This window comes from Ochlerotatus camptorhynchus, unplaced genomic scaffold (assembly GCF_037179485.1).
Source record: "Ochlerotatus camptorhynchus isolate MF236.1 unplaced genomic scaffold, CSIRO-AGI_Acam_v1.1 ptg000392l, whole genome shotgun sequence".
Taxonomy (NCBI): domain Eukaryota; kingdom Metazoa; phylum Arthropoda; class Insecta; order Diptera; family Culicidae; genus Ochlerotatus; species Ochlerotatus camptorhynchus.
Genome location: NW_027040879.1, coordinates 1,430,603 through 1,455,575, shown reverse-complemented (window position 1 = coordinate 1,455,575; position 24,973 = coordinate 1,430,603). Strand labels below are relative to the sequence as shown.

At 36.1% G+C, this 24,973-nt stretch overlaps 6 protein-coding genes across 6 annotated transcripts in view; 1 reads left to right on the top strand and 5 right to left on the bottom strand.

Annotated features, from left to right (window-relative positions):
- Positions 1-24,973, top strand: part of LOC135710600 (pH-sensitive chloride channel 2) — a 118,888-nt gene that overhangs the window by 82,210 nt on the left and 11,705 nt on the right. The gene's annotated exons all lie outside the window — the stretch shown is intronic.
- Positions 9,271-10,595, bottom strand: LOC135710587 (gastrula zinc finger protein XlCGF52.1-like). The gene is made up of 2 exons (XM_065233195.1): positions 10,367-10,595; positions 9,271-10,308 (listed from the first exon to the last, which is right to left on the bottom strand). The coding sequence occupies exons 1-2, from the start codon at positions 10,508-10,510 to the stop codon at positions 9,271-9,273; spliced, it is 1,182 nt and encodes a 393-aa protein (XP_065089267.1). The 5' UTR covers positions 10,511-10,595.
- On the bottom strand, positions 12,203-13,674 carry LOC135710608 (gastrula zinc finger protein XlCGF52.1-like). The gene is made up of 2 exons (XM_065233232.1): positions 13,455-13,674; positions 12,203-13,396 (listed from the first exon to the last, which is right to left on the bottom strand). Exons 1-2 carry the CDS (start codon positions 13,596-13,598, stop codon positions 12,257-12,259), a joined length of 1,284 nt encoding a protein of 427 aa, XP_065089304.1. The 5' UTR covers positions 13,599-13,674; the 3' UTR covers positions 12,203-12,256.
- LOC135710611 (zinc finger protein 287-like) lies at positions 16,127-17,385 on the bottom strand. The gene is made up of 2 exons (XM_065233235.1): positions 17,181-17,385; positions 16,127-17,119 (listed from the first exon to the last, which is right to left on the bottom strand). The coding sequence occupies exons 1-2, from the start codon at positions 17,328-17,330 to the stop codon at positions 16,364-16,366; spliced, it is 906 nt and encodes a 301-aa protein (XP_065089307.1). The 5' UTR covers positions 17,331-17,385; the 3' UTR covers positions 16,127-16,363.
- Positions 19,405-21,410, bottom strand: LOC135710606 (zinc finger protein 3 homolog). The gene is made up of 2 exons (XM_065233230.1): positions 21,175-21,410; positions 19,405-21,114 (listed from the first exon to the last, which is right to left on the bottom strand). The coding sequence occupies exons 1-2, from the start codon at positions 21,322-21,324 to the stop codon at positions 19,858-19,860; spliced, it is 1,407 nt and encodes a 468-aa protein (XP_065089302.1). The 5' UTR covers positions 21,325-21,410; the 3' UTR covers positions 19,405-19,857.
- On the bottom strand, positions 22,853-24,451 carry LOC135710607 (zinc finger protein 660-like). Its single transcript, XM_065233231.1, has 2 exons — positions 24,215-24,451; positions 22,853-24,153 (listed from the first exon to the last, which is right to left on the bottom strand). Exons 1-2 carry the CDS (start codon positions 24,362-24,364, stop codon positions 22,981-22,983), a joined length of 1,323 nt encoding a protein of 440 aa, XP_065089303.1. The 5' UTR covers positions 24,365-24,451; the 3' UTR covers positions 22,853-22,980.

Sequence of the window (24,973 nt, the reverse complement as noted above, 5' to 3'; positions counted from 1 at the left end):
CGGATCCTGTTTGGGTGATCTGCAAAATGTTTTCTTAGAGTCGCGTTGATGAACTCTGATGTCGATATCAAAGCAGCTGGAAATTCTGGATCGGGATTTAATCCGAGGATAATACCGGTTGGAGCTTACCACTACTAATGTTACATTGATGTACCAAAACCATTGGATCGCCTGTTTGTATGAATCTTGGTACACGCTATTTCAAAACTACCCAAATTTGGGAAGAATCGACCAAGATATTTATGTAAATATAGGTAGCTTAAAACGCTGTCCAGACTGGAGAGTTATAGCACAAACGAAGTGACAGACGACCTACTGGCGAAGAAATCCATTAAAATAATGTGGTTCACTGTAATAGAATTTTCTTGGAAGCTTGTGCCATCATCCACCAGATGGGTTAGTTTTTTTGTTTTGATTTGAACAAAGTTGATTTTGTGTACAATGATTCTTTGACAGTGTGCAAAGAGTGCGTATCATTTTGTCATTTTTTTATGCATTTCAGTTTTGAGTACATTCTAGTACATTCGGTTAAAATGCTAGTTCAATCTAGTAGTAGTGTTGCCATGTGGTACAATCCAGTAGTAGTGGTGTTGCCATGTGGTACACTGAAAAATTGCAATAGCAGGTTAGTCACCAAAGTTTTCGAGCCACTCCGTCTGTCACTTCGTTTGTGGTTATAGCAACAATCAATACGAAACTATCAATTTTAATTTGGCTCACTACTTCACTAGCCTATTGGTCCCAAGCAAATCGATTAACGTGCTCCATTCTAGTCGAAATTCTAGTACAACACTATGTTTGTTTTGATTCGCTATGAACATTTGACAGATAAAATGAGGGGTTATTGGATTTTCCTATGTTTCGAGGGGTGAATCGACTAGCTTGGGACCGAAAATAGTACCAGAGCTGAGCCAAAAAGTTGAGCTCGTTTCTTCGGGACCTTCTGGTCTTAGAGTTACCTCTATGGTTATAGCATGTTATAACGGTTGTCAAATAATTCCAACACAGAAAGCACCATCAAGATAGCGCTATAACATGTTATTACCAACAATCAATACGAAACTAACGATTTTAAATTGGCTCACCACTTTAGTAGCCTATTGGTCCCAAGCAAACGATTAACGTACCCTATTCTAGTTGAAATTCTATTACTACACTATGTTTGTTTTGATTCGCTATGAAAGTTTGACAGATAACATCAGGGGTGTGTGGATTCATGCAGAACATGCAGGGGTGAGTGAAATAGCTTGGGACTGCTTGGGACCGTTGTTCTGGTACTGAGTGAGCCAAAAATAATAATGATTTTCTTCGGGACCCAGTGGTCTTAGAGTTACCTCTATGTTATTACTCTGTAGTCTGAACGTAGCATTATTGGATTGTTGGTAGATTGTTGGTAGATAAGTAGGTATATACAAAGGGATGTGTATACAAAGTAAAACGAACTATGATTTTTGACACGATTTTTACTATAAGGATTACTATAAAGAGCAATAACGCATTCACTGCTTTAAATCACTAGTTATGTTAGGATTATTGATACTATAGATTCCATAGATAACCGAAGGCGAAGTCTAGTCGGAATTCTAGTACTACATTATGTTTGTTTTGATTCTCTACGAAAGTTTGACAGATAAAATGAGGGGTTCGTGGATTTTCCTATGTTTCGAGGGGTGCATCGATCAGTTTGGGACCGAAGAAAGTACCAAAGCAGAAAAAGTTGAGCACGTTTCTTCGCGACCTTCTGGTCTTAGAGTTACTTCTATGGTAGAATGTATTTAAACGAGCATGACTTCATCATATATTCGCGAGGGAAGTATAGTAATGTTATGAGCAAAATTATTATTTATTTTCATTTCATTCTAATTTTATTCAAAACTATTGCGCAACCCACTACTCGATTCATTCTTGCAAAGTTTTTCTCTGCACTTCATTTTGAACTTTGAGCACGAAACAAAACAAAACAAACCTGCACAACGAAGAGCTCTTTGATGGCATGAACATTTTCCACATTTTTCATGGTTGCAAAAAAAAAACTTTTTCTGCATCCACAGTATCTATAGTTAGGATGTCATATGTTTCGTGCCTGTTTTTAGGGGTATCCGGTATGAAATCCCGAAATTAGCTAAACATTACGAAATCTTCGTCTCAAATCCATCTAAACCCTCACAATGTGGATTTTGCCAGCCTATTGCAAACGATAGTTCTGTAAGATCCTATGCAATTAAATTTTCTCCTAATGTTCTTCAGAATTATCCTTAATCATAAATTTAGCTCAGACCAATTATTGCCTAAACAAAACGAAACGAAACAACATTTTTAATTTCCGGAAATAACAATCAGCTGCAGAGAATATTGTATTAGGCTGAATGATCTGGACAACAAAACCATTTTCTGACCGATTCATTTCCATAATGCTGCGGCCAATTAAAACATCTCAAATTTGAGATTCGTTTGCTGAAATTCACGAAAACTTAGGCTACTCATAGGCTAAATATAGTAAATTATCAACCAACACACGGCCAATGAGATCAACCCTAATTTGAGTTCAGTTTACTCATAATCGCAAAAAGTGCAAGAACTCAGCAATGAGTAAATTTGCCTTATGTTTTTTTTCTGCGGAAAACTTCAAAGATCTGTCAAAAATTTTACTCAGTCTAGGAGCAGTACCAATAGACTGAGAGAATCGAAAATATACACATTTTGAAATTTTTACCGACTTCGGTAATTTTTTTACCGAACATTCAACAGCTGAACTTGAAAGTTAGGTAAAATGTTGACCCTCATTTCAAAAGCTGTTTCACTAAATGTTAATTTCAAAACACTGTCGGCCTTGTTTAAATAATGGCGTTTGGCCATTATGGTTAAGTTTTCCTTGTTTTAAAACCTTAAAACTAATTAATTAAAATACCAGATTTTTACAAAACAGTTCAGCTGTTGAAAGCTCGGTGAAAATTATTCTGGAATTTTTTTTACTGGAAAAACTTGGAAAAACATGAGGCAATTTAACTCATTGCTAAGTTCCTGCACTTTTTGCAATTTTTGAGAAAACAAAACTGAAATTTGGATCGATCTCATTGGTCGTTTATGAAGAAAATCAAGAGAGACTGAGATAAATTTTCGTCAATTTTCCTCATGTTCGAACGGATTTCTGATGAAAACCTAGTCTATGAGTGATCTACACACTTAGATTTTTTGCGATATTGACACCACCGACCATCTCGGCATTTATTTTTACTGAGATCGCGGCAAAATTTATGTTTTTTAGCTGAGATCTCAGCAAAGTTCCCGTTTGATAGCTGAATCTCGGCAATTTTTCACTGAGATTCAGCAAAATAATATACCGAGTTAAGTGTGCAAAATGTGTTTGCTGGACAATCAGTAAATTCAGGCATTACATTTGGTAACGGCACAAAAGCATTTGTAAACAAACTTTCTTAATTTCCGTCCTACTAAGCACAACCCGCACTTTACCTCTTCTTTTTGAACGGGTTTGAACAAAAAAATGACTTCTAAATTTATTCACCTTGCCATACGTCGTTTAATTTGATAAAGAGCCACAAATTGTTGAGATATTGTTTAAAATCTAATACTGCTTCTTGATTCTAAATTCGTTCTACGAGTTTCAATTTCGTCCTAACGCATTGAAACGCCATTAGATTTTCTTCGTCCTACGGATAAACGTAGAAAAACGGGATTCGCTAGGAGCGCTTCTTTTGTTTTGAGAACAATGAGCGTAAATTTTCATACAATGCGCTCTAATAGGATTTATGTTGTACCTAATGAACTAGCGCATCGGAACAAACCGATTATTGTTTTGTGCATGGTGAAATCATTGATATTATTGATGTTTTCTGATCGATAGAACGGAAATGGGCGATTACGACGAAGTAGTGCTCTACCCTAATTATTATTTTTACTCACAGCATCTGAACATCTAATCGTGCAGACTGAAAAAACTTTCATTTTCATTTTCATTTTGCAGCGTTTGGTGGGGCAATGGGAGCGCAAGTCAATCCAAAGCCGAGGATAAAGGACGGGTAATGGCTGAATAGTCTATGCGGACCACTTGAACGCCATGGGAAGAGGAAGGGATTGAAGAGGCCGGTTATTGGGGGGTTTTGAGAAAATGACACATAGTGATGCTAAATGTAAAGAAACCGAAAATCCATCTCCCACTGATTCATCCTTTCACATATATACCAAATTGATATTTTAAATCAATAATCAAAATAAACAGACAATACATGAAAAGGCTAGTTGCCACTTGCTTTAAAGGCTAGTTGCCTCCCTAAGCGGACCCTCCGCATCCTAACTCTTCTGTTAATCCACTTAATGCTACTAGGCTGTCTAAATTTTCTTATTTAAGTTCGTTTGATGATTATGATATCTCTAGTCTAATTTAATAAATAATTGAAATCTCTAATCTACCTACCATGCTTTATTAAGTACCTGCACTTGTGAATGTAATCTAAAATTTAACGTGTTTCAAGTTGTTTTTGACTTTGACCTATATTTAATATATATTAGTTCGTCCCAGGTGACACCTTCAAGTGACTAAAATGCTTCACTTTGAAGTTAGTTTCCTAGCTGATTTTTAAATTACATAGTGTATATGCTTCAACTACGCTCCCACGTTTCCACTATGTTGCGCCACAAAAATACGTATGTCACAATTGAAGCACGCCACAGTGGAAATCCCGAGCCATAGTTCAAACACTTATCCCAAATCAAAATGAAGCACATATAAGATTAGTTGCAATACCATGTACAAAAATGGTGTTTAATATTGTTCCCTGAGTAATATCTCAATGAAAACAACAACGAAAGCTTGTCACGCAAGTATAAGGAGTACTGTTGGGCACTTTCTGAAATATTTCAATAGTATAATTCCCTTACAAACCCAAATAAATCTATCTGCGTTAAAATAAATAAAATAAGAGGGATTTGCGGCAAAACTCGCCAGTATAGCACCCAACGTCAGTGCCTATACGTAAGCGTACTACAACGCGGCTTTCAAATAAAGGAGTAACAAGTGTGATACTATCACTTCAGGCTAGAACTTTGGTTCTCTGATGCAATGGTTCATCAGAAAGGGGAAGCGCTATTTTGTCACGGCATGAGCCAACGATGCCGGACCTAAACTAACAGTCTCCAACGCTCCACTATGAATCATAACGGGGTAACATTGATAGTTTTTTTAAAAGTATATTCAAAATATTTTTACAACAATGAATATTTTCAAATTTTTTTATTTTTAAAACAAGTACTGAGGATCCAAGAGTTAATTCGTTAGTAACGGGTGTTTAATAAAAAATGAGAATATTTGCAGTCATATAGCTAGTAAAAATAAATGTTTCAACAAATTCAGTATTTTTTTTTATTAAAAACATAATGTTTATTCTTCAAAAAAACGTCAATGAATATTGGAGAATGGGCCCTGGTCAGCCGTACGACGCAACTTAGTCGCGATGCTCTCACAAGAGCGTTGGACGGCACTCATTCTCATATAATATGTTGAACAAAAATTAAAGCATTTGCACTTTTTTTTTTTTGCTTTATTAGAGAGATTTTTAGCCTTGGGCTGGTTCATGTCTATAGCATTTGCACTATTTTTTTAGTTTAGTGACCGAACTTCAGTTTTGTGATTTGGGGTTGCTTCGATAATGCTCGATGAATTTACAAAAAAATGAGTGAAACTCAAACAATAAATCCAGTTCTTTAAATATGAAACCTTGGATGAGTATTTAATCAGAAACTTCATAAGCAATAAGAATACAACATTGAATTTGTGATGGCTATATTGGAAATACATTTCATAACCCAAGTAACAAGAGCTGCTTGGCTATATTCAAAATTTATAAAGGTTTTATTGCAGCTGCAACCATTACCTACAGCTTTATCACGGTTATATACAATGCAAGTCATGAAACATTCTTATAGCTATCTACAAAACCCCTATAAAGCTAATTAAAAAACCAACTGATGCTTATGCTATTTTCACTTATAAAAGGTTTTATGATTGCTTTGAAATATACAAAAAAGTAATATGAATTGCCCTTATAAAACCAAAAAATAAATCCTTTCGTTGCTTTATAAGTAAGCGCAATAAAACTAGTTGGCCATGAAACAGTTATTTTAAAACAATTATAAGCATTCAGTTGCAACTTGTCAGAAATGTAAATAGATGGTTTATTTTTACAACATAGAAAAGAATCCAAACTTTCCGGTACTTCCAAGCGGAGCGCAAAGAAAATCAACAAAATTGTTAGCATGAGCATGAAAACATTTCGTGTATACGTATACGCGACGTAGTGTGCGTAAGAAAAACGTCAGCAATCTCCATGATTCTTCCGTTCTCGCTCGCATATACATGGGGTGACACGGTCGAATCTTGGTCGAAATACATGGAATGGTGACAGTCCTAGGGCAAAAAGGTTGAAATCACGCATAACTTTTCATAAAGGTTAATGTACCATTCAAAACTTTTCTAAATGTTTGTAAAATTCATCGGTTGCACCCGTTGAATAGGAATATACATTTACCCTCAAATAAAAAATGAATTCAAGCTGAACATTGCATTAGGTTCTAAGTAATATTGACAGATTCGCTTCGTCAACTTTCTCTTTGCATCCCCACGGTCATGTAAAGACATTCCCAGGTATTTTCAGCACATAAATCGATAAAAGAAGCTTTTATCTAGCATCCAATACGACAAACACATCAAGAAACGGTTCTGTGAATAAGTTATTAACGAAAGAGAAAGTCGACGAAGAGAATCGATCAATGTTACTTAGGACCTAATGCAAATTTCAGCTTGAATTGCTCTTGTAAAAAGAAAATAGTTCTCGTAATAAAATCATGCATTATGCTTTTCTGTTCTGCTTTCATCCTATGCGCACTGGGCCAGGAATGCAACCTAGCGGAGCAAAATTAATAACTCCGAAACTAAGCATTTCCGCGACTTGGTGTCTTCGGCAAAATTTCTCGTCATAATAAGGACCATCTATTGACATAAACAAATAGTTCAAAACTCTTCCGCAAAGATGGTGTCACAATCTAACTTCTTTCTCTGACGTTTTGGAAATTTGATGTCTTCGGCAAAGTTGTTTATCTTGACAAAATGAACAGCTCTTTCAAAGACGTTAAATTTCCACAGTCTACTGGTTCCAAGTTATATGGAGTTAAAGAAAAAAAGGTCGAAAATATGGTTTTTTTTTCTGTTTTGGTTTTTTTGCTTACAGCTTTATAATGTTATATTTTTCTCTTATGCAAATACATTAAATAAATAGCTTTTGTGAAAAAACATACTGGATTAAGCTTCAAATTTCAAAGATATTGTTGAAAAAACGAGAAAAAAACACAATTTTTGAACATTAATACCTCCCAAAGCGCAAAAAATCGCAACCTGACATTTTCAGCAAAAATTAAGCAATACTAGATAAAAAAATATCAAAATTTGTTTGTTGTTTGTTATCAAGATCAACAATTTTGCCAAAGTTGTCAAGTCTTCAAAACGCCATTTCAATGCATTAAAAAAAAGTTATAGAAAAAAAATCATGTTCCACTAAAATGAAGAAATCTAAAAAAAAACACCAAAATATACCTCTCTCAAATTTTGATATTTTGTTTATCGAGTATTGCTTAATTTTTGCTGAAAATGTCAAAATTGTGTTTTTTTTCTCGTTTTTTCAACAATGTCTTTGAAATTTGAAGTTTAATCCAGTATGTTTCTTCACAAAAGCTATTTATTTAATGTATTTGCATAAGAGAAAAATATAACATTATAAAGCTGTAAGCAAAAAAACCAAAACAGAAAAAAAAACCATATTTTCGACCTTTTTTTCTTTAACTCCATATAACTTGGAACCAGTAGACAGTGGAAATTTAACGTCTTTGAAAGAGCTGTTCATTTTGTCAAGATAAACAGCTTTGCCCTAGACATCAAGTCTCCAAAACGTCAGAGAAAGAAGTTAGATTGTGGCACCATCTTTGCGGAAGAGTTTTGAACTATTTGTTTATGTCAATAGATGGTCCTTATTATGACGAGAAATTTTGCCGAAGACACCAAGTCGCGGAAATGCTTCGTTTTGGAGTTATTAATTTTGCTCCGCTAGGTTGCATTTCTGACCCAGTGTGCAATAGACTGATGCAAATTTTGACATTTTCGCTCCACAGTGCTCAAACGGTTCCAAATCGGGTCCTGATTAGTCTCCCAAAATTTGAACTAATCTGAAAAGAAACTGACTTGGCACAAACCATTTGAAGTTTATATGGAAATTACTATGGGAAATCCAAACTTTTTGTTCATTATCTTCTTACCTTTTTCCATTATGGCACTGTTCAAAAATTCAAAAGCTATGCAGAAGCTTGACAAAATGATTAATTAAATAAAAATGATTTATTCCCCACACAGTTTTACCACCAATCAATACGAAACTAACGATTTTAAATTGGCTCACTACTTGACTAGCCTATTGGTCCCAAGCAAACTATTAATGTACCCCATTCTAGTCGAAATTCTAGTACTACGCAATGTTTGTTTTGATTCGCTATGAAAGTTTGACAGATAAAATGAGGGGTTATTGGTTTTTCCTATGTTTCGAGGGGTGAATCGATTAGCTTGGGACCGAAGAGAGTACCAGAGCTGAGCAAAAACGTTGAGCTCGTTTCTTCGGGACCTGGTCTTAGAGTTACCTCTATGGTTTTACCAACAATCAATACGAAACTATCGATTTTAAATTGGCTCATTATTTGACTAGCCTATTGCTCCCAAGCAAATCGATTAACGTACCCCATTCTAGGCAAAATTCTAGTGAAAATTCTAGTATTTTCCTATGTTTCGAGGGGTGCATCGATTAGCTTGGGACCGAAGATAGTACCAGAGCTGCGCCAGATTTTAAACAATATCTCAACAATATCTGACTCTTTATCAAATCCAACGGTACGTATGGAAAGGTGAATGAATTTAGAAGTCCTCTTTGACAGAAATATTCCATTTTTTGTTTAAACTCGTTCAGAAAAGAGAGGTAAAGCGCGGGTTGTGCTCAGTAGGACGGATCAAAAACTCTACCTACCGATAAAATATCAACGTTTTAAACATATTCATAATGTATACCTGCATAAAAAACTGATAATAGTTGTTTTTTTTTCCTTTAAGTGATATTTTGATACGATGCGAGTGAAACGAAATTTCATGCATATTAAGTCGGCTTAAGTTTTTAAGTTTAATTTGTTTATTTTTCGATACAACTTTTCAACGCCTTAAACTTGTTAGACTTGAAGTTTTTCTGCTGCCATATTGGTGGGGTTCATCTGGGATTCCTTCATGTGTACTCGTTTGTGTCGTACCAAACTGTATTTTTGAGCAAAATGCGCTTGACACATATCACAGGAGAATGATTTTTTATCGCTGTGAGTTAGCTTATGCCGTATTAAATAGCCGAATGTGATAAACGATTTACTGCAGTCCTTACACTTGTACGGTCTCTCCTGTGTGTGACTTCTAATGTGAATCATCAATTCGGCCGAACTCGTGAATTCTTTGTTACAATGACTGCAAACATATGGTTTCTCGTTGGTGTGCTTCCGAATGTGTGTTGTTAGTTTGTACTTCTGGTGGAATGCTTTGGGACAGTATTCGCACTGGTAGCGTTTTGTTTCATTGTGAATAGCCTGATGTTGAGCCAATTTATGTACAAACTTGTTGCAGATTGTACATAGCTTTTTACTCTTTTCGTGTTCCGCAGTATGGACTCGTTTGTGGCACACTAAATGGGAAGATTGAGAATACTTCGCTGGACACATGTCACATATGTATGGTTTTAAGCCGCTGTGAGTTCGTGAATGCCGGTTGAGACTGCTGTGTGTGATGAATGATTTATCACAGTCCTTACACTTGTGCGGTCTTTCTTGTGTGTGGCTTCGTATGTGAATTGTTAATCCTTTTGCAACCGGTTCTGTTTCACGACTTATCTTTTCTCTTATTTTGTCATTACTGTTTCCGTCCGAATTGAGTGCTGCTTCTGTTTTTATATCCGGATACTCTATCGTAATTTCAGCAGTTTCTGTCTGTGAAATTGTGGTGTCCAAAATGTCTTTATCGTTCTCGCTGTAATCAATTTTAACTTCCCTTACTTCTGGCATATTATTCGAAACAGTGGTATGGTCTTTCCTTGGATCATCCTGGGTAAACATCTCTTTGAATACACGATCATTGGTGAAACACATTTCACGAAACGATTCATAATGTTGTAATGTATTTTCACATTCTAAGCATAACGAAGCTGGCGCGTTTGGAACATTTATAATCTGAAAGGTATTGCATTAGGTTATATTGTTTCCCTCAATTCAACATCCACCAACAAACCTTCAAAGTTGTGAGATTCTCAATCCATTCATTCAGCGATGAATGATCGTCCACGAAAATCAACTGATAGTGTTCACGTTCCGCAAAGCACAAGCGGCAAATCGATTCAGTTGATCTTTCCTTCTTTATTTCACTGGTCTCCATAGTAGAAACAATGTTGTTTGTATGTTCAGAAAGAATACTACCCGGTTTTGGAAAGTATTTTTCTTTCCTTCGATTACTTTTCAATCGAAAATGACAAAAAAATCTACCGAGTTTTTTTTTTATCAAAATACAAACCCAAATAGCAAAACAATAATGAAAAGAGAAACTTCTAATGTCACATTGGTGTACTAAAATGTGTTGATTGTTTTTGTTTTGTATGAAACTTTGTAAAAGTGAGTTAAAATCTACTCTCTTTCGGTAAAAGTGGAACTACTCTAAAGTGAGTAAACCTATAGTTACTCACTTTTGAGTAATGCTACACACCAAAAAATTCTGAATTTTACTGGCGATGTAAACATCCATGCATGCAAACATTCATACATGTAAACTTCCTTTTCACGTAAACTAGCAGCTTGCAAAAAATGTTGCAAACAAAAGTGGACAGTTTCATACAATATTTGGAATATTGCATGACATGTCTCATAAATTTACACGATCAATAATCTAAACTTGTAAGATATATGACGCTCCATTTATGTGCATCATAGTAACGGAAATTTACACTACTTTTTTTTAGCTGTGTAGCATTTGTCAAAATCAGAGTAACTTGTACTCAGTTCTGACAACAATCAATACGAAACTAACGATTTTAAATTGGCTCACTTCTTGACTAGCCTATTGGTCGACTAACGTACCCCATTCTAGTATAAATTCCAGTACTACACTATGTTTGTTTTGATTCGCTATGAAAGTTTGACAGATAAAATGAGGGGTTAGTTAGTTTTCCTATGTTTCGAGGGCTGAATCGATTAGCTTGGGACCGAAGATAGTACCAGAGCTGAACCAAAAAGTTAAGCTCGTTTCTTCGGGACCTTCTGGTCTTAGAGTTACCTCTATGATTCTGATTTGCGGTAAAAAGCATATCTGAGTAAATGTTACTCAGTTCTTATAAAATTGAGCGTTGTTCGAAATGAGTAATTAATTCATTTTATATTGATAAAATATGAAAAATTAAATCGATAGAACAAACAATTTTATTAAAATATAAAAGAGGAGACGTACACGGATAGAAATCCCCTTATACCTTTTGGCAAATTTCTATGTATGATTATTCATAAAATGTATAAGTCAACTAATAAGCAGACGCCTTGCAAAAAGTTAATGAAGATCATGTGTCAAATGAAATGTATAAATGGTCACACATACCGTTTATGCATTTTTATAGGATCTATGTGGTTTGTCTTATGGAAGATATAAGGCTGATGTTTTGGCAAAAATGTATAAGTGAAACACATGAATAAAATAATTAATTTTCGTTTCGTGTATATTAAAAAAAAAACAATGTTTTCGGTGTCTTATGTGGCTCCTCTAAATGCACCAGCCTCGTCGGACCGACGCTCTTCAGCTATGTCAAAAAATGTTGCATGGCATTATCATGGCAATATGAGTGAGCACAGGAATCCCAATGCTCTTCAGAAAACGCTGATGTTACATCTGCATTTCTATGCTGTCCACTACGTCCGATGCAACATCCCACATCAACATTTCCTAGATAGTCCTATTGTTTTTTTGATAGGATTTATTTTCAAATACTTCATTTTTCTTCCCTTTCCAATTTACGAAACGAATCCTTATCTACCTCTGCAGCCACTTGATTCAGTGCGAGTGACGAAATTTCATGCATATTAAGTCGGAATAAGTTTTTAAGTTTAAATTGTTTATTTTTCGATATAACTTTTCAACGCCTTAAACTTGTTGGACTTGAAGTTTTTCTGCTGCCATATTGGTTGGGTTCATCTGGGATTCCTTCGTGTGTACTCGTTTGTGTCGTACCAAATGGTATTTTTGAGCAAAATGCGCTTGACACATATCACAGGAGAATGATTTTTTATCGCTGTGAGTTAGCTTATGCCGTATTAAATGGCCGATTGTGATAAACGATTTACTGCAGTCCTTACACTTGTACGGTCTCTCCTTTGTGTGACTTCTAATGTGAATCATCAATTCGGCCGAACTCGTGAATCCTTTGTTACAATGACTGCAAACATATGGTTTCTCTTTGGTGTGCTTCCGAATGTGTTTTGTTAGATTGTACTTCTGGTGGAATGATTTGGGACAGTATTCGCACTGGTAGCGTTTTGTTTCATTGTGAATAGTCTGATGTAGATTCAATTTATGTACAAACTTGTTGCAGATTGTACATTGCTTTTTACCCTTTTCGTATTCCTCAGTATGGACTCGTTTGTGGTACACTAAATGAGAAGATTGAGAATACTTCGCTGGACACATGTCGCATATGTATGGTTTTAAGCCGCTGTGAGTAAGCGTATGCCGGTTCAGACTGCTGTGTGTGATGAATGATTTATCACAGTCCTTACACTTGTGCGGTCTTTCCTGTGTGTGGCTTCGTATGTGAATTGTTAATCCTTTCGCTCTCGTGAATTCCTTATCACAAAAACTGCATATAAATTGTTTCTTTTTCTTGTTTCCCTTTTTCAAGAGAGACTCATTATTTTCGAGTTTGTGAACCGGTTCTGTTTCACGACTTAACTTTGCTCTTATTTTGTCATTACTGTTTCCGTCCGAATTGAGTGCTGCTTCTGTTTTTATATCCGGATACTCTATTGTAATTTCAGCAGTTTCTGTCTGTGAAATTGCGGTGTCCAAAATGTCATTGTCGTTCTCGCTGTAATCAATTTTAACTTCCCTTACTTCTGGCATATTATTTGAAACAGTGGTATGGTCTTTCCTTGGATCATCCTGTGTAAACATCTCTTTGAATACACGATCATTGGTGAAACACATTTCACGAAACGATTCATAATGTTGTAATGTATTTTCACATTCTAAGCATAACGAAGCTGGCGCGTTTGGAACATTTATAATCTGAAAGGTATTGCATTAGGTTATATTGTTTCCCTCAATTCAACATCCACCAACAAACCTTCAAAGTTGTGAGATTCTCAATCCATTCATTCAGCGATGAATGATCGTCCACGAAAATCAACTGATAGTGTTCACGTTCCGCAAAGCACAAGCGGCAAATCAATTCAGTTGATCTTTCCTTCTTTATTTCACTGGTCTCCATAGTAGAAACAATGTTGTTTCTATGTTCAGAAAGAATACTACCCGGTTTTGGAAAGTACTTTTCTTTCCTTCGATTACTTTTCAATCGAAAATGACAAAAAAATCTACCGAGTTTTTTATCAAAATACAAACCCAAATAGCAAAACAATAATGAAAAGAGAAACTTCTAATGTCACATTGGTGTACTAAAATGTGTTGATTGTTTTTGTTTTGTATGAAACTTGGTACTAATTATAGAGATTGCTGACGTTTATCGTACGCACACTACGTCACGTATACGTATAAGCAAAATGTTTTCACCGGGAAAAAAAAAACTTCATAGCGCAAAATTTTCCCGATGAAAACAAATTACTGACACAATCATACCATAGAGGTAACTCTAAGACTAGAAGGTCCCGAAATAACGTACTCAACTTTTTGGCTCAGCTCTGGTACTCTCTTCGGTCCCAAGCTAATCGATTCACCCCTCGAAACATAGGAAAAACGAATAACCCCTCATTTCATCTGTCAAACCTTCATAGCGAATCAAAACAAACATTGCGTAGTACTAGAATTTCGACTAGAATGGGATACGTTAATCGTTTGCTTGGGACCAATAGGCTAGTCAAGTAGTGAGCCAATTTAAAATCGTTAGTTTCTTATTGATTGTTGATCATACTTCCGTTAATATAAGGCTGAAAAAAAAAACAAACCGCTGTTAAGTCGAACGACAGCTGTTTTCTTGGTTGAAAAAATAATAGACAAATCGATTTTACTCGGCTTCACTAGCAAGATTGTATTAGTGACAACCTGGGTATTGCGAACTCTGTCGGTTTAATTTTTCAAGTGAGCAAGAAAACATCTTGAAAATATTTCAAAACTTCAAATTGTTTTGCTGAAACAGCTCACGAAATCGTAAATACATGCTATCAAATGAACTACTCTTAGCTCCTCCTTCTCTGCTCCACAAATAACGTATACATGGTGTTGGGAGTGCACCTGCCCACGAAGCTCACATTCACATTACTCTTATAAAGTTTGATTAAATTCTTGTTTCAGCCATTCGTAGCCCAGTTTTGGCATTATTATTAATATTAAATAAAAACACTTATTCGAGCATCACGTTCGATGATTTACATTTTCCGCCTACTAAGGTTGATGGTTCGACAGTTTCATAATTATAATTCTTAATTTGTTTTCAGTAGGTGGCAATACCTTTACTTGTGGTTCAAACAGTAACTACCTACATGACTTTCTGAGCTCAGTTCGTTTGGCTACATTATACTTTGCCTCCGCTTATCTATGGAATCTATAGTATCTATAGTTCACAGTACTCAGGTGACAACTTGCGGTGAGAAGTCAATGCATATAAATTAGGAGCGCGTGGAATCACTAAAAACACTGCCGTGGAAATCTTCATAACACATGATCTGTTAAAAAATAACAAGCCATAAGCAATCAACGTGGAATCAATATATGCGTTGGAGACGTTAGTAATTTGCACTTGACATATTCTAGCAAAATAAACTTTCAATATTTCGGTAGGCCGGTTAGAAACTTTTGAAATCGTGTGTGATAAATAGTGACACTTCATCCCTTCATCTTTCTTTCAAATATGTATAGACAATGCATATTTATATTGGATAAAGGTAGCCCATTGGATTGTTGACAGAAGACTAAGTATATATGTACCAATACAGCTACAGCTTGACAGCTGCGTAAGAGCTTATTCAAGCAAAAATATGCTTCATCCGTTAAAAAAATGGCTTGTTTAGCTCTTAATCAGCTCAAATTGTTTGCTGGGTAGTCAGTTATTGCATGTTTGGATCTAAATCACTACTAAGTAGCTTTATTGGGATAAACTTAACATTAGGGGATCACATTGCATCCGTTAGTGTCAAAGCCAGTCAAATTTATTGTCTATCAGATTAGCCGCAACGGATCATCAACGAATGCAATGTGCTTGGACCTTTATTGTCAGAATTGCCTCAATCTGAATGCATTGTGTGTGGCTCTTTAGCAAAACTTTGTCCGTTCACATATACACACTTAATCTAGCTTGGTAAAATCTCTAACAGCCGATTACCTCGGCATTTACTTTTGCTGATATCTCTGCAAAATATCTGTTTGTTAGCTGATATCTCAGCCAAATGTTATTTATCAGCTGAGTCTCGGCAATTGTTTTACTGAATTTCAGCAAAATAAATTATAGAACTACTCGGCTGTTGGAATCTCGGCGAAAATAATTAAGTGTGTACTGAATCTTGAAAAGATTAGCTCTTTTAGATATTTTTAACTTGCTACACATTTAAATTTTTTCACCGAGATTTCTACAGCCGAGGCATCAATTTTGACGCAATAAATTGCAATTTGTAAAGCAAGTAGCTTAGCATAAAAATCTAGAATTCAAACAACAAACAGTTTTGTTCAAAAACCAGTCGACCGAAAAAATAGCATAACCAATTGGAGCAAAGCGTTGATATTTTTTCTCCAATGATGTTTAAATATATATTTATTTTCTATGAATTCAACTTAAATGGCTGTAGAACATGCAATTACCTAATTAATAAGTAGGAGAAAAACTAGTGTAGTTTTTTTTTTTATAAAATATGACTTTTCAACAATTAACTATCTTTAGCATTCAGGTAGTCTGTTGTCATGAACCGCTCCTCACAAACGGATTAACAGACCGGATGACCCTTTGAATGGAGGAAATTTCTCTTGACACACCACGCATGAGTATGCTTCCAACTCGCTGTGAGATCGCGCATGCAAATTCCAAACATCCTATTTATCACGATTTGACTCTGTTTCTTCTGTAAAAATTGTAGTGCCCGTACGGATTTCCTTCGAGTGGACTAGTTTGTGGCGCATCAGATGGGAACTGTGTGAAAATCTGGCTTTACACAAATCGCATGTGTATGGTTTACAACCGTTCGGAGATCGCGCATGCCGCACCAAATTACTAAGTGTGCTGAATGATTTGTCACAATCATTACACATATATGGCCTTTCCTGCGTGTGACTTCGTATGTGAACTTTAAGCTGGTTCGAACGTCTGAATCCTTTATTACACCAACTGCAAATATGTGGTTTCTCTTTGTTGTCCATCTGGATTTGTCTGTTTAGACTATTTAAAAATGTATTGCATTCCTCAGCTATTGGTTCCATATGACATTCATTCGTTTTTAAAGTCTGATCTTCCTCTGCACCATTACTTGACTCATCATTTTCCTCTGAATTGACTATACTGGTGGCTGCGATTTTTAAATCAGGGCACTCTAATTTAATTTCAAAATTTTCATCAATTGTTAAGTTCAAAACATCTGCTTTCTGGCCCTCACTTAGTTCCATTTTTATTTCGTTTGTTGCTGGAAAAAAATTCGAAACAACCTTACGATCATTCCCTCGGTTATCCTGAGTAAACACCTCTGTGAATACTCGATCGTTGGTGAAACACATCTCTCGAAAAGATTCAAAGTTGTGTAATGTGTTTTCGCACTCCAAGCATAACGAACCTGGCGCGTTTGGAACTTTCATGATCTGCAAGGAATCGCGAAGGGTTATAAGATGCTTTGCTTCGGTATAACAGCCACCAACAAACCTTCAAAGATGTGAGATTCTCAATCCATGCATGCAGCGAGGAATATTCGTCTACAAAAATCAACCGATAATTTTCACGTTCCGTAAAGCACAGGCGGCAAATTGATTCAGCTGATGTTTCCTTCTTTATTTCACAAGCTTCCGCTGCCATTTTAGTCACAAATATTTGTTTATATTTAGGAATAATACACAAGTTTATGCATTGATCATGGTTTAGGTAAAGAATTATTCTAAGGAAACTTTTTGTTTTCAAAACAGTCATCAGAGGAAAACACAACTAAACGATAAACGTCATCTTTTAGAACAACGCGATGGTAGTGCATACTATGTAAGAGGATGGTACAACAACATAGACGAGTGCACGGATGGATTTGAGTTCACTCACTCGACAAAAAGTAACACAACAGCGGGGTTTACATCTCACTGCAATCTGAAAAATTTTCCAGAAAATCTACCCAAGAAAAAATCGACTAAGTCCACGTAAACAGTACCACTGAACTGTCATCAGATTGAGGTTAACCCCGACGGTGCAAAACCTAATTAGGTTTTGCACCGTCGGGGTTAACCTCAATCTGATGACAGTTCAGTGGTACTGTTTACGTGGACTTAGTCGTTTTTTTCTTGGGTAGATTTTCTCGATAATTTTTCAGACTGCAGTGAGATATAAACCACACTTCTGCATTGTCCACGAGCAACATCCTTTCACCGCGCTGTTCCTCGACAATTTTCAAGTTAAAATTAGGAAATTTTAGAATTTTTTTTTCGAAAAAACGACTAAGTGCTTGTAAACAGTACCACTGAACTGTCAAAAAGGTTCAGCCTATTAACACTGAGTTCATTTGTGACGTCACGCTGCAGAACCTAATAGGATGCTGCACACTGACGTCACGAATGAACGCGATGAACCCGAATTCATCAGTTTGACATCCAGTGGTGGTTTGTTTACCTTTGCTTGTTAGTCAATTCAAGTGAATTTGAGGTTTTAAATAAAAAGAATTAAAAGATATGATATCCGACTATGTTCATTTGAAAAATATTCCTCTCCAATAAATCTAAAAAAAAATTAATAAATTTTTTAAACTTTTTTTTCTAAGTCCATGTAAACAAACCACTGCCAGATGTCAAAAAAGTTAGATTACCTCGACGGTGCAGCTCCCTATAAGGCATACACTGAGGCAAATAAACTTAAAAATTTCATAAGGATCTGCTTATGAACGACAAATATGAATTTCATAAGCGTGAATGATTTTCGTCTTACATGAAGTAGCTCTTTGTATACGCCTTTAACCATTTCATTTTCCCAAGTGTCAAGAGACGATTGGTAACACATAGAGGTAACTCAAGAAGGTCCCGAAGAAACGTGCTCAACTTTTTGGCTCAGCTCTGGTACTCTCTTCGGTCGCAAGCTAATCGATGCACCCCTCGAAGCATAGAAAAATCCACGAACCCCTCATTTTATCTGTCAAACTTTGATAGAGAATCAAAACAAACATACTACACAGAAAAACAAAACTACCCACCGCTTGGGTTTTTTAAACTCAAATTTGAGTTATTTGACCTCTGCCCGTTTCATTTCCTCTCGCTATTGTTGTCAAAAATAGAACGAAAGATTCGACTCAACCGTCTAGTTCCGTACGAGAAGCCAAAATTGAGTAATTTGCGATATACCCAAATTTGAGTTAATTGAACTTAATTTTGGGTAGAAAAAATTGAAAATAACTTAGCGATGGGTAATTTTTTTTGCCGTCCTTAAATGCAAACTACTTTGAGCCGGTTTACCCAAATTTGGCTTATCGTACGGAACATGGGAGATGAGTGAAAAGAACTTAATTTTGGGTTGTTTTGAATTTCTGTGTATAGTACTAGAATTTCAACTAGAATGGGGTACGTTAATCGTTTGCTTGGGACCAATAGGGTTAAGTAGTGAGCCAATTTAAAATCGTTAGTTTCCACCGGTTGGGTGTACTTTGTATGTCTGTACAAATCTAATGCACCATAGGGTTGATGCATATATTATGTCACGCTCTAAGGGGGGAGGGGGAGGGTCTAAGATTTTGTGACAAGCAATGCATTTGGTATAGGAAAAACGTCACGATAGGGGGGGAGGGGTAATCTTTTGCTCGATTTAGCGTGACATAATTAATGCATGGGCCCATACAAAACAATACAATCTATTGGTACAATCCAATAAAATCTATTATTTAGCTATCGAAATAGCTACCATTAATTGTTTTATCAAGAACAATAAAAATACAGTAGAACTTATTGATTAACACAGGAGAATTTATAGTTAATGGGACTTTGCTAAGGGTTGTTAAGTATCTTGATCATAGAAAAATCCTGAATGAGGTCCTTTCGTCGGTACAATACAATTATAATAGGGTCTGAAGGTATTATATTTGATTGATATTTTATTGAAATTTTATGGTTATTTTCAATTTAAAAGATAGTTTTTGGTGAAGAAAAAAATAAACGTCTTGTTTTGCAGTTGAAGTTTTGTAATTAGAGTGAACTGGCTTTCTTCATCTTTTGATCACATAATAATTAAAACGTTAAATACCAGCTAAATATCGTTAGCTGGTATCGTTAGCTGGTAAAGTTAAATATCGAATGGAGTCGTGTGTGACGTATTAAATGAGTAGAATGATGTGAGATCGCGCATGCCGCAGCTCACTCTTTTAGATTTTTTGGTCTTCCTTTGCATCACGATTTGACACACTTGCTTCTGCTGTCATTGTAGTGCTCTTATGGTGGACTTGTTTGTGACGTGACAAATGGGAATTTTGAGAAAATTTGGCTTGACAAATATCACATGAGTATGGTTTTAAACCGCTGTGAGTTTTATTATGTCGCATCAAATGGCTGATTGAGATGAATGATTTCTTGCATTCTTTACACTTGAATGGTCTCTCCTGCGTGTGACTTCTAATGTGAACTTTCAAATCACCCGAATTCCTAAAACTCTTGTCACACTGAATGCAAACATATGGTTTCTCCTTGGTGTGCGTCCGAGTGTGCATTGTTAGTTTATTTATTTGATTGAATCCTTTGGGACAGTATTTGCACTGGTAAGGACTTATTTCCTTGTGTATAAGCTGATGATCAGTCAATTTTAGTACAAATTTGTTGCAGATTGTACAATGTTGTTTGCTTTTATCATTTGCTTTCATTAGTTCCAAGAGAGAATTATTTTTTTCGGATTCCTCTGTATCACGACCTGACTCATTTTCTTCAGTGCCATTTTTGGTGTTCATCAGGTCCTTTCTCAAGTGGGCTCGTTTGTGGCGTACCAAATGGGAAGATTGAGAATATTTCGATTCACACCTATCGCATGAGTATGGTTTTAAACCGCTGTGAGCTCGCATATGCCGCTTCAAATTGCTGGGTGTGATGAATGATTTACCACAGTCTTTACACTTGTGTGGTCTCTCCTGTGTGTGGCTTCGTATGTGAATTTTCAACCGGTTTGAATTTGTGAATCCCTTACCACACAAACTGCAAATATGTGTTTTCTTTTCTATGGTTACTGTTTTCACGTGAGACTCACTCTTTGCGAGTTCCAAAACCTCCTTTGTATCGATAATTGACTCGTTTACGTCCTTTTCGTAATAATTTTCCTCTGAATTGGTTGAACTGGACACTTCGATTTTTATATTCTGGTACTCGATTGTAATTTCAGTATTGTCTACCTGTGAATCAATTGTTGGGCTCAACATGTAATTTTGCTGGTCCTGGCGTTGATCACTTGTAATTTCGTATATTACTGGCATAGCTTCCGAAAGATCCGCATGTTCATTGCTTGAGTCATCGTGGGTAAACATCTCTTTGATTACACGATCATTGGTGAAGCACATTTCTCGAAATGATTCAAAATTTTGTAATGTTTTTTCACATTCCAAGCATAGCGAAGCCGGCGCACTTGGAACTCTCATGATCTGAAAAGAATTGAATTGGGTTAAAACGTTTCAACTACCGTTTAACATCCTCCAACAAACCTTCAAAGATGTGAGATTCTCAATCCATTCATGAAGCGAAGAATACTCGTCGTCGAAAATCAACCGATAACTTTCACCCTCCGTAAAGCACAGGCGGCAAATCGAGTCAGGCGATTTTTCCTTTTTTATTTCCCAAGCTGCTACAGCCATTTTGGTCACACAAGTTGTTTGAACGTGGGAATAATCCTAACAAAATCGTTACTTAGGTAAATTTTAAAGGAAGTATAAAATCAAAACAGTTGTCAGAGGAAAACACGTATAGGAAAACTAAAGAGGCATCAGGCTCTTTAAGGAAAATGATAAATGTCAAATTTTAGAACAACATGTGTTGATGTTTGTGTTAAGGTAAAAGGATGGTTCCAACGAAAGTATTTTAAAGCACAGGTATAATTGGCGTTGACGGCACTGTCGAAAAATTTGCTCTTCCAGCAAATGTAGACGTTTGCTTATGGATTTTCTCATAGGAGTAAAGAGCTACAGAGTCGCCGTCAACGCCAATATTCGCTACAATGTTAACGTTGTGGTACACTGAAAAAAGTTTTCATATAGTTTCCATTGGGAACGCACATGATATTTTTCAAATAACAAAATTAATGATTTTTACCTGAAATTCACATAACATTCATATGATCACATGAATTCTACGTGTTAAATCACATAAACTTCATTGGACACATAAGGTTCATGTGATTTCGTGGTGTGATTCCCAATTATGAGATCACATGAAAGTTATGTGAAATTCTAATGGATATTTTCCATCGGAAATGTGATTTATTTTTTGAGTTTACTAAAAAGCATAAAGCAGAAAACGGTTATGAAGATTTCACCGAAATGTATGTTAAATAATTCGTCAAAATTAAGTTATTTGCAAAAGTTTTTAGATGTACATCCCTTTTAATTAGCTGGAAACCAGTAAAATTTTGCTGGATTTTGCCGAGTTGGAAATCCAGAATTCTATCCAGCAAAATATTTTTGCAGAACAGCCAGAAAATTGATCTAGAGCGAATTTGACAGCACTTAACAGAAAAACCTGGATAATGTACTGATTATCCAGTAAAATGAAATGGCAATAGTTTTGCTGGAAAAACAGTAATTTTCGTTTGTTTTGTTTTAAAGAAATTTAAAATTACATTTTCGTATTAGAATTCCCTTATAATACAACATGATAACATCGCAAACGAAGTGACAGACGACTAATTGGCGAAGAAATCAATTAAAATAATGTGGTTCGCTGTAATAGAATTTTCTTAGAAGCCAGTCCCGAAGAAACGTGCTCAACTTTTTGGCTCAGCTCTGGTACTCTGGAAACTAACGATTTTAAAATGGATCATTACTTGATTAGCCTATTGGTCCCAAGCAAATCGATTAACGTACCCCATTATAGTCAAAATTCTAATACTACACTATGTTTGTTTTGATTCGTAATAAAAGTTTTACATATAAAATGAGGGGTTCGTGGATTTTCCAATGTTTCGAGGGGTGCATCAATTAGCTTGGGACCGAAGAGAGTACTAAAGCTGAGCCAAAAAGTTGAGCACGTTTCTTCGGGAGTTACCTCTATGGAAATACCCTTTCGTGCGACGATTGATAACCTCAATCACATAACAATTAAAACGTTTAAAGATTGTTTCAGTTAAAATCTCCTGTTTGTTGTTGTAAATGTCATCTTATACTGATTCGAAGACCAAATGGTAGCCAGTTAAATTTATTTGGTATATTTGTTTTCCCACAGTTTTTTCAACAACTTACACTTGTGAACCTTCATGTAGTCCGTTCTAATAAACCGCTCTAACAGATCATCATTTTCTATGGAGTCTTCTTATGATGTTTCTTCAAGTGGACTTGTTTGTGGCGTAACAAATGGGTATTTTGAGAAAATTTTGCTTCACATATATCGCACGAGTAACGTTTTAAACCACTGTGAGTTTGCGCATGCCGCAGCAAGTGACCGGAAGTGATAAACGATTTATTACAGTTTTTACACTTGAATGGTCTCTCCTGCGTGTGACTTCTAATGTGAATTTTCAAATCGGCCGGATTCGTGAATCTTTTGTCACACTGACTGCAAACATGTGGTTTCTCGTTGGTGTGCGTCCGAATGTGTGTTGTTAGTTTGTATCTTTGGTTGAATCCTTTGGGGCAATATTCGCACTGGTAGGGTCTTGTTTCCCAATGTATGACCTGATGATCAGCCAATTTAAGTACAAATTTGTTGCAGACTTTACAACGTTTTTTAATTTTGCCATTCGCGTTCATTGGTTCCAAGAGAGAAACAGTCTTTTCCATATTCTTAACTTCCTCTTCCTCTTCAATTTCTTCCTCTTCCTCTGCAATATTTTTGGTGCTTATGAGGTCTTCCTTCAAGTGGACTCGGTTGTGGCGTATCAAACTAGAAGCTTGTGAAAATTTCCCTTGACACCTATCGCATGAGTAGGGTTTTAAGCCGCTGTGAGTTCTCATGTGTACCTTTAAACTGCTGGGTGTGATGAATGATTTGCCACAATCTTTACACCTGTGCGGCCTCTCCTGTGTGTGACTTAGTACGTGAATTTTCAAACGGGTTGCATTTTTGAATCCCTTATCACACAACCTGCAAATATGTCGTTTCTTTTTTTTTGATACTGTTTCCACGCGGGACTCACTCTTTTCGAGATTCAGAAGTTCCCCTGTATCGGAAATTAACTTATTTTCTTTCTCTTTGTCATCATCAATATCGTTTGAATCGAGTGTAGTGATATTTTCGATTTTTATATCTGAGTACTCGATTGTAATGTCAGTATTGTCTACCTGGGAGCCAATCGCTATTGCTGACATATTATCCAAAATAGCTTTATGACAATTTCTTGAGTCATCATGAGGGAACATCTCTTTGATTACACGATCATTGGTGAAGCACATTTCTCGAAAAGATTCAAAGCTTTGTAATGTGTTTTCACATTCCAAGCATAGCGCAGCAGGTGCATTTGGAACTTGAATAATCTGTGAAGTATTTCATCGGGTTATAACATGTTTTGCAGCTATCCTACATCCACCAACAAACCTTCAAATTTGTGATATTCTCGATTCGTTCAGCCAGCATAGAGTATTTGTTTTCGAAAATCAACAGGTAATTGTCACGCTCCGTAAAACACAGGCGGCAAATCGATTCAGCCGATTTTTCCTTCTTTATATCACAAGCTGCTGTAGCCATTTTAGCAACAATGCTTTGTTTAAACTTGGAAAGAATAATTCACAACATTTTTCGGTGCTTTTGTAAATTCTTAGGATGATATGATATATCAACACAATAATCGGAAGAAAACACAGCAAAACTATAAACGTCAAATTTTAGTACAACTTATCACGGAGAATCGAAAGAACTCAAAATTAAGTCTTTTGTACTCATCTTGACAGCTAAGCACCGACAAACCGACATGACGCTTAATTCTGACTTATGCCCGAAAATCGTAAACGGCCGATTCAAATGTGCAGTGATCCACTGTCAAAGCCATAGGATTTTTTGATCAAGATAAAAATAATTTGTCATTGAACCAATTCATAACTTTTGCATGCGGGTTCATGGCTTAGCTAAATATTTCCCGCGAACACGGAGCCAGATGTCAATGGTGTGCTTTGACCAGACATTTTATTGTTTTTGGTATAGTCATTCATGTCGGTTTGTAGGTGTTGTAGTGGTAAGCGTGACTGCTTTCTCACCCCAATGGGTCTGGGTTCAATCCCAGCCGAGGTCGGTGGGATTTTTCTGAGGCATAAAAATCTCTGGTCACGTCTTCCTTCGGAAGAGAAGTAAAGCCGTTGG

Bases quoted from the DNA above. Each gene is read 5' to 3' on its own strand.
- LOC135710587 (XM_065233195.1), bottom strand. From the start codon at position 10,510: ATGGAGACCAGTGAAATAAAGAAGGAAAGATCAACTGAATCGATTTGC. The intron at 10,309-10,366 runs GTTTGTTGGTGG...AATACCTTTCAG, and splicing joins AGAATCTCACAACTTTGAAG to ATTATAAATGTTCCAAACGC.
- LOC135710608 (XM_065233232.1), bottom strand. From the start codon at position 13,598: ATGGAGACCAGTGAAATAAAGAAGGAAAGATCAACTGAATTGATTTGC. The intron at 13,397-13,454 runs GTTTGTTGGTGG...AATACCTTTCAG, and splicing joins AGAATCTCACAACTTTGAAG to ATTATAAATGTTCCAAACGC.
- LOC135710611 (XM_065233235.1), bottom strand. From the start codon at position 17,330: ATGGCAGCGGAAGCTTGTGAAATAAAGAAGGAAACATCAGCTGAATCA. The intron at 17,120-17,180 runs GTTTGTTGGTGG...GATTCCTTGCAG, and splicing joins AGAATCTCACATCTTTGAAG to ATCATGAAAGTTCCAAACGC.
- LOC135710606 (XM_065233230.1), bottom strand. From the start codon at position 21,324: ATGGCTGTAGCAGCTTGGGAAATAAAAAAGGAAAAATCGCCTGACTCG. The intron at 21,115-21,174 runs GTTTGTTGGAGG...AATTCTTTTCAG, and splicing joins AGAATCTCACATCTTTGAAG to ATCATGAGAGTTCCAAGTGC.
- LOC135710607 (XM_065233231.1), bottom strand. From the start codon at position 24,364: ATGGCTACAGCAGCTTGTGATATAAAGAAGGAAAAATCGGCTGAATCG. The intron at 24,154-24,214 runs GTTTGTTGGTGG...AATACTTCACAG, and splicing joins AGAATATCACAAATTTGAAG to ATTATTCAAGTTCCAAATGC.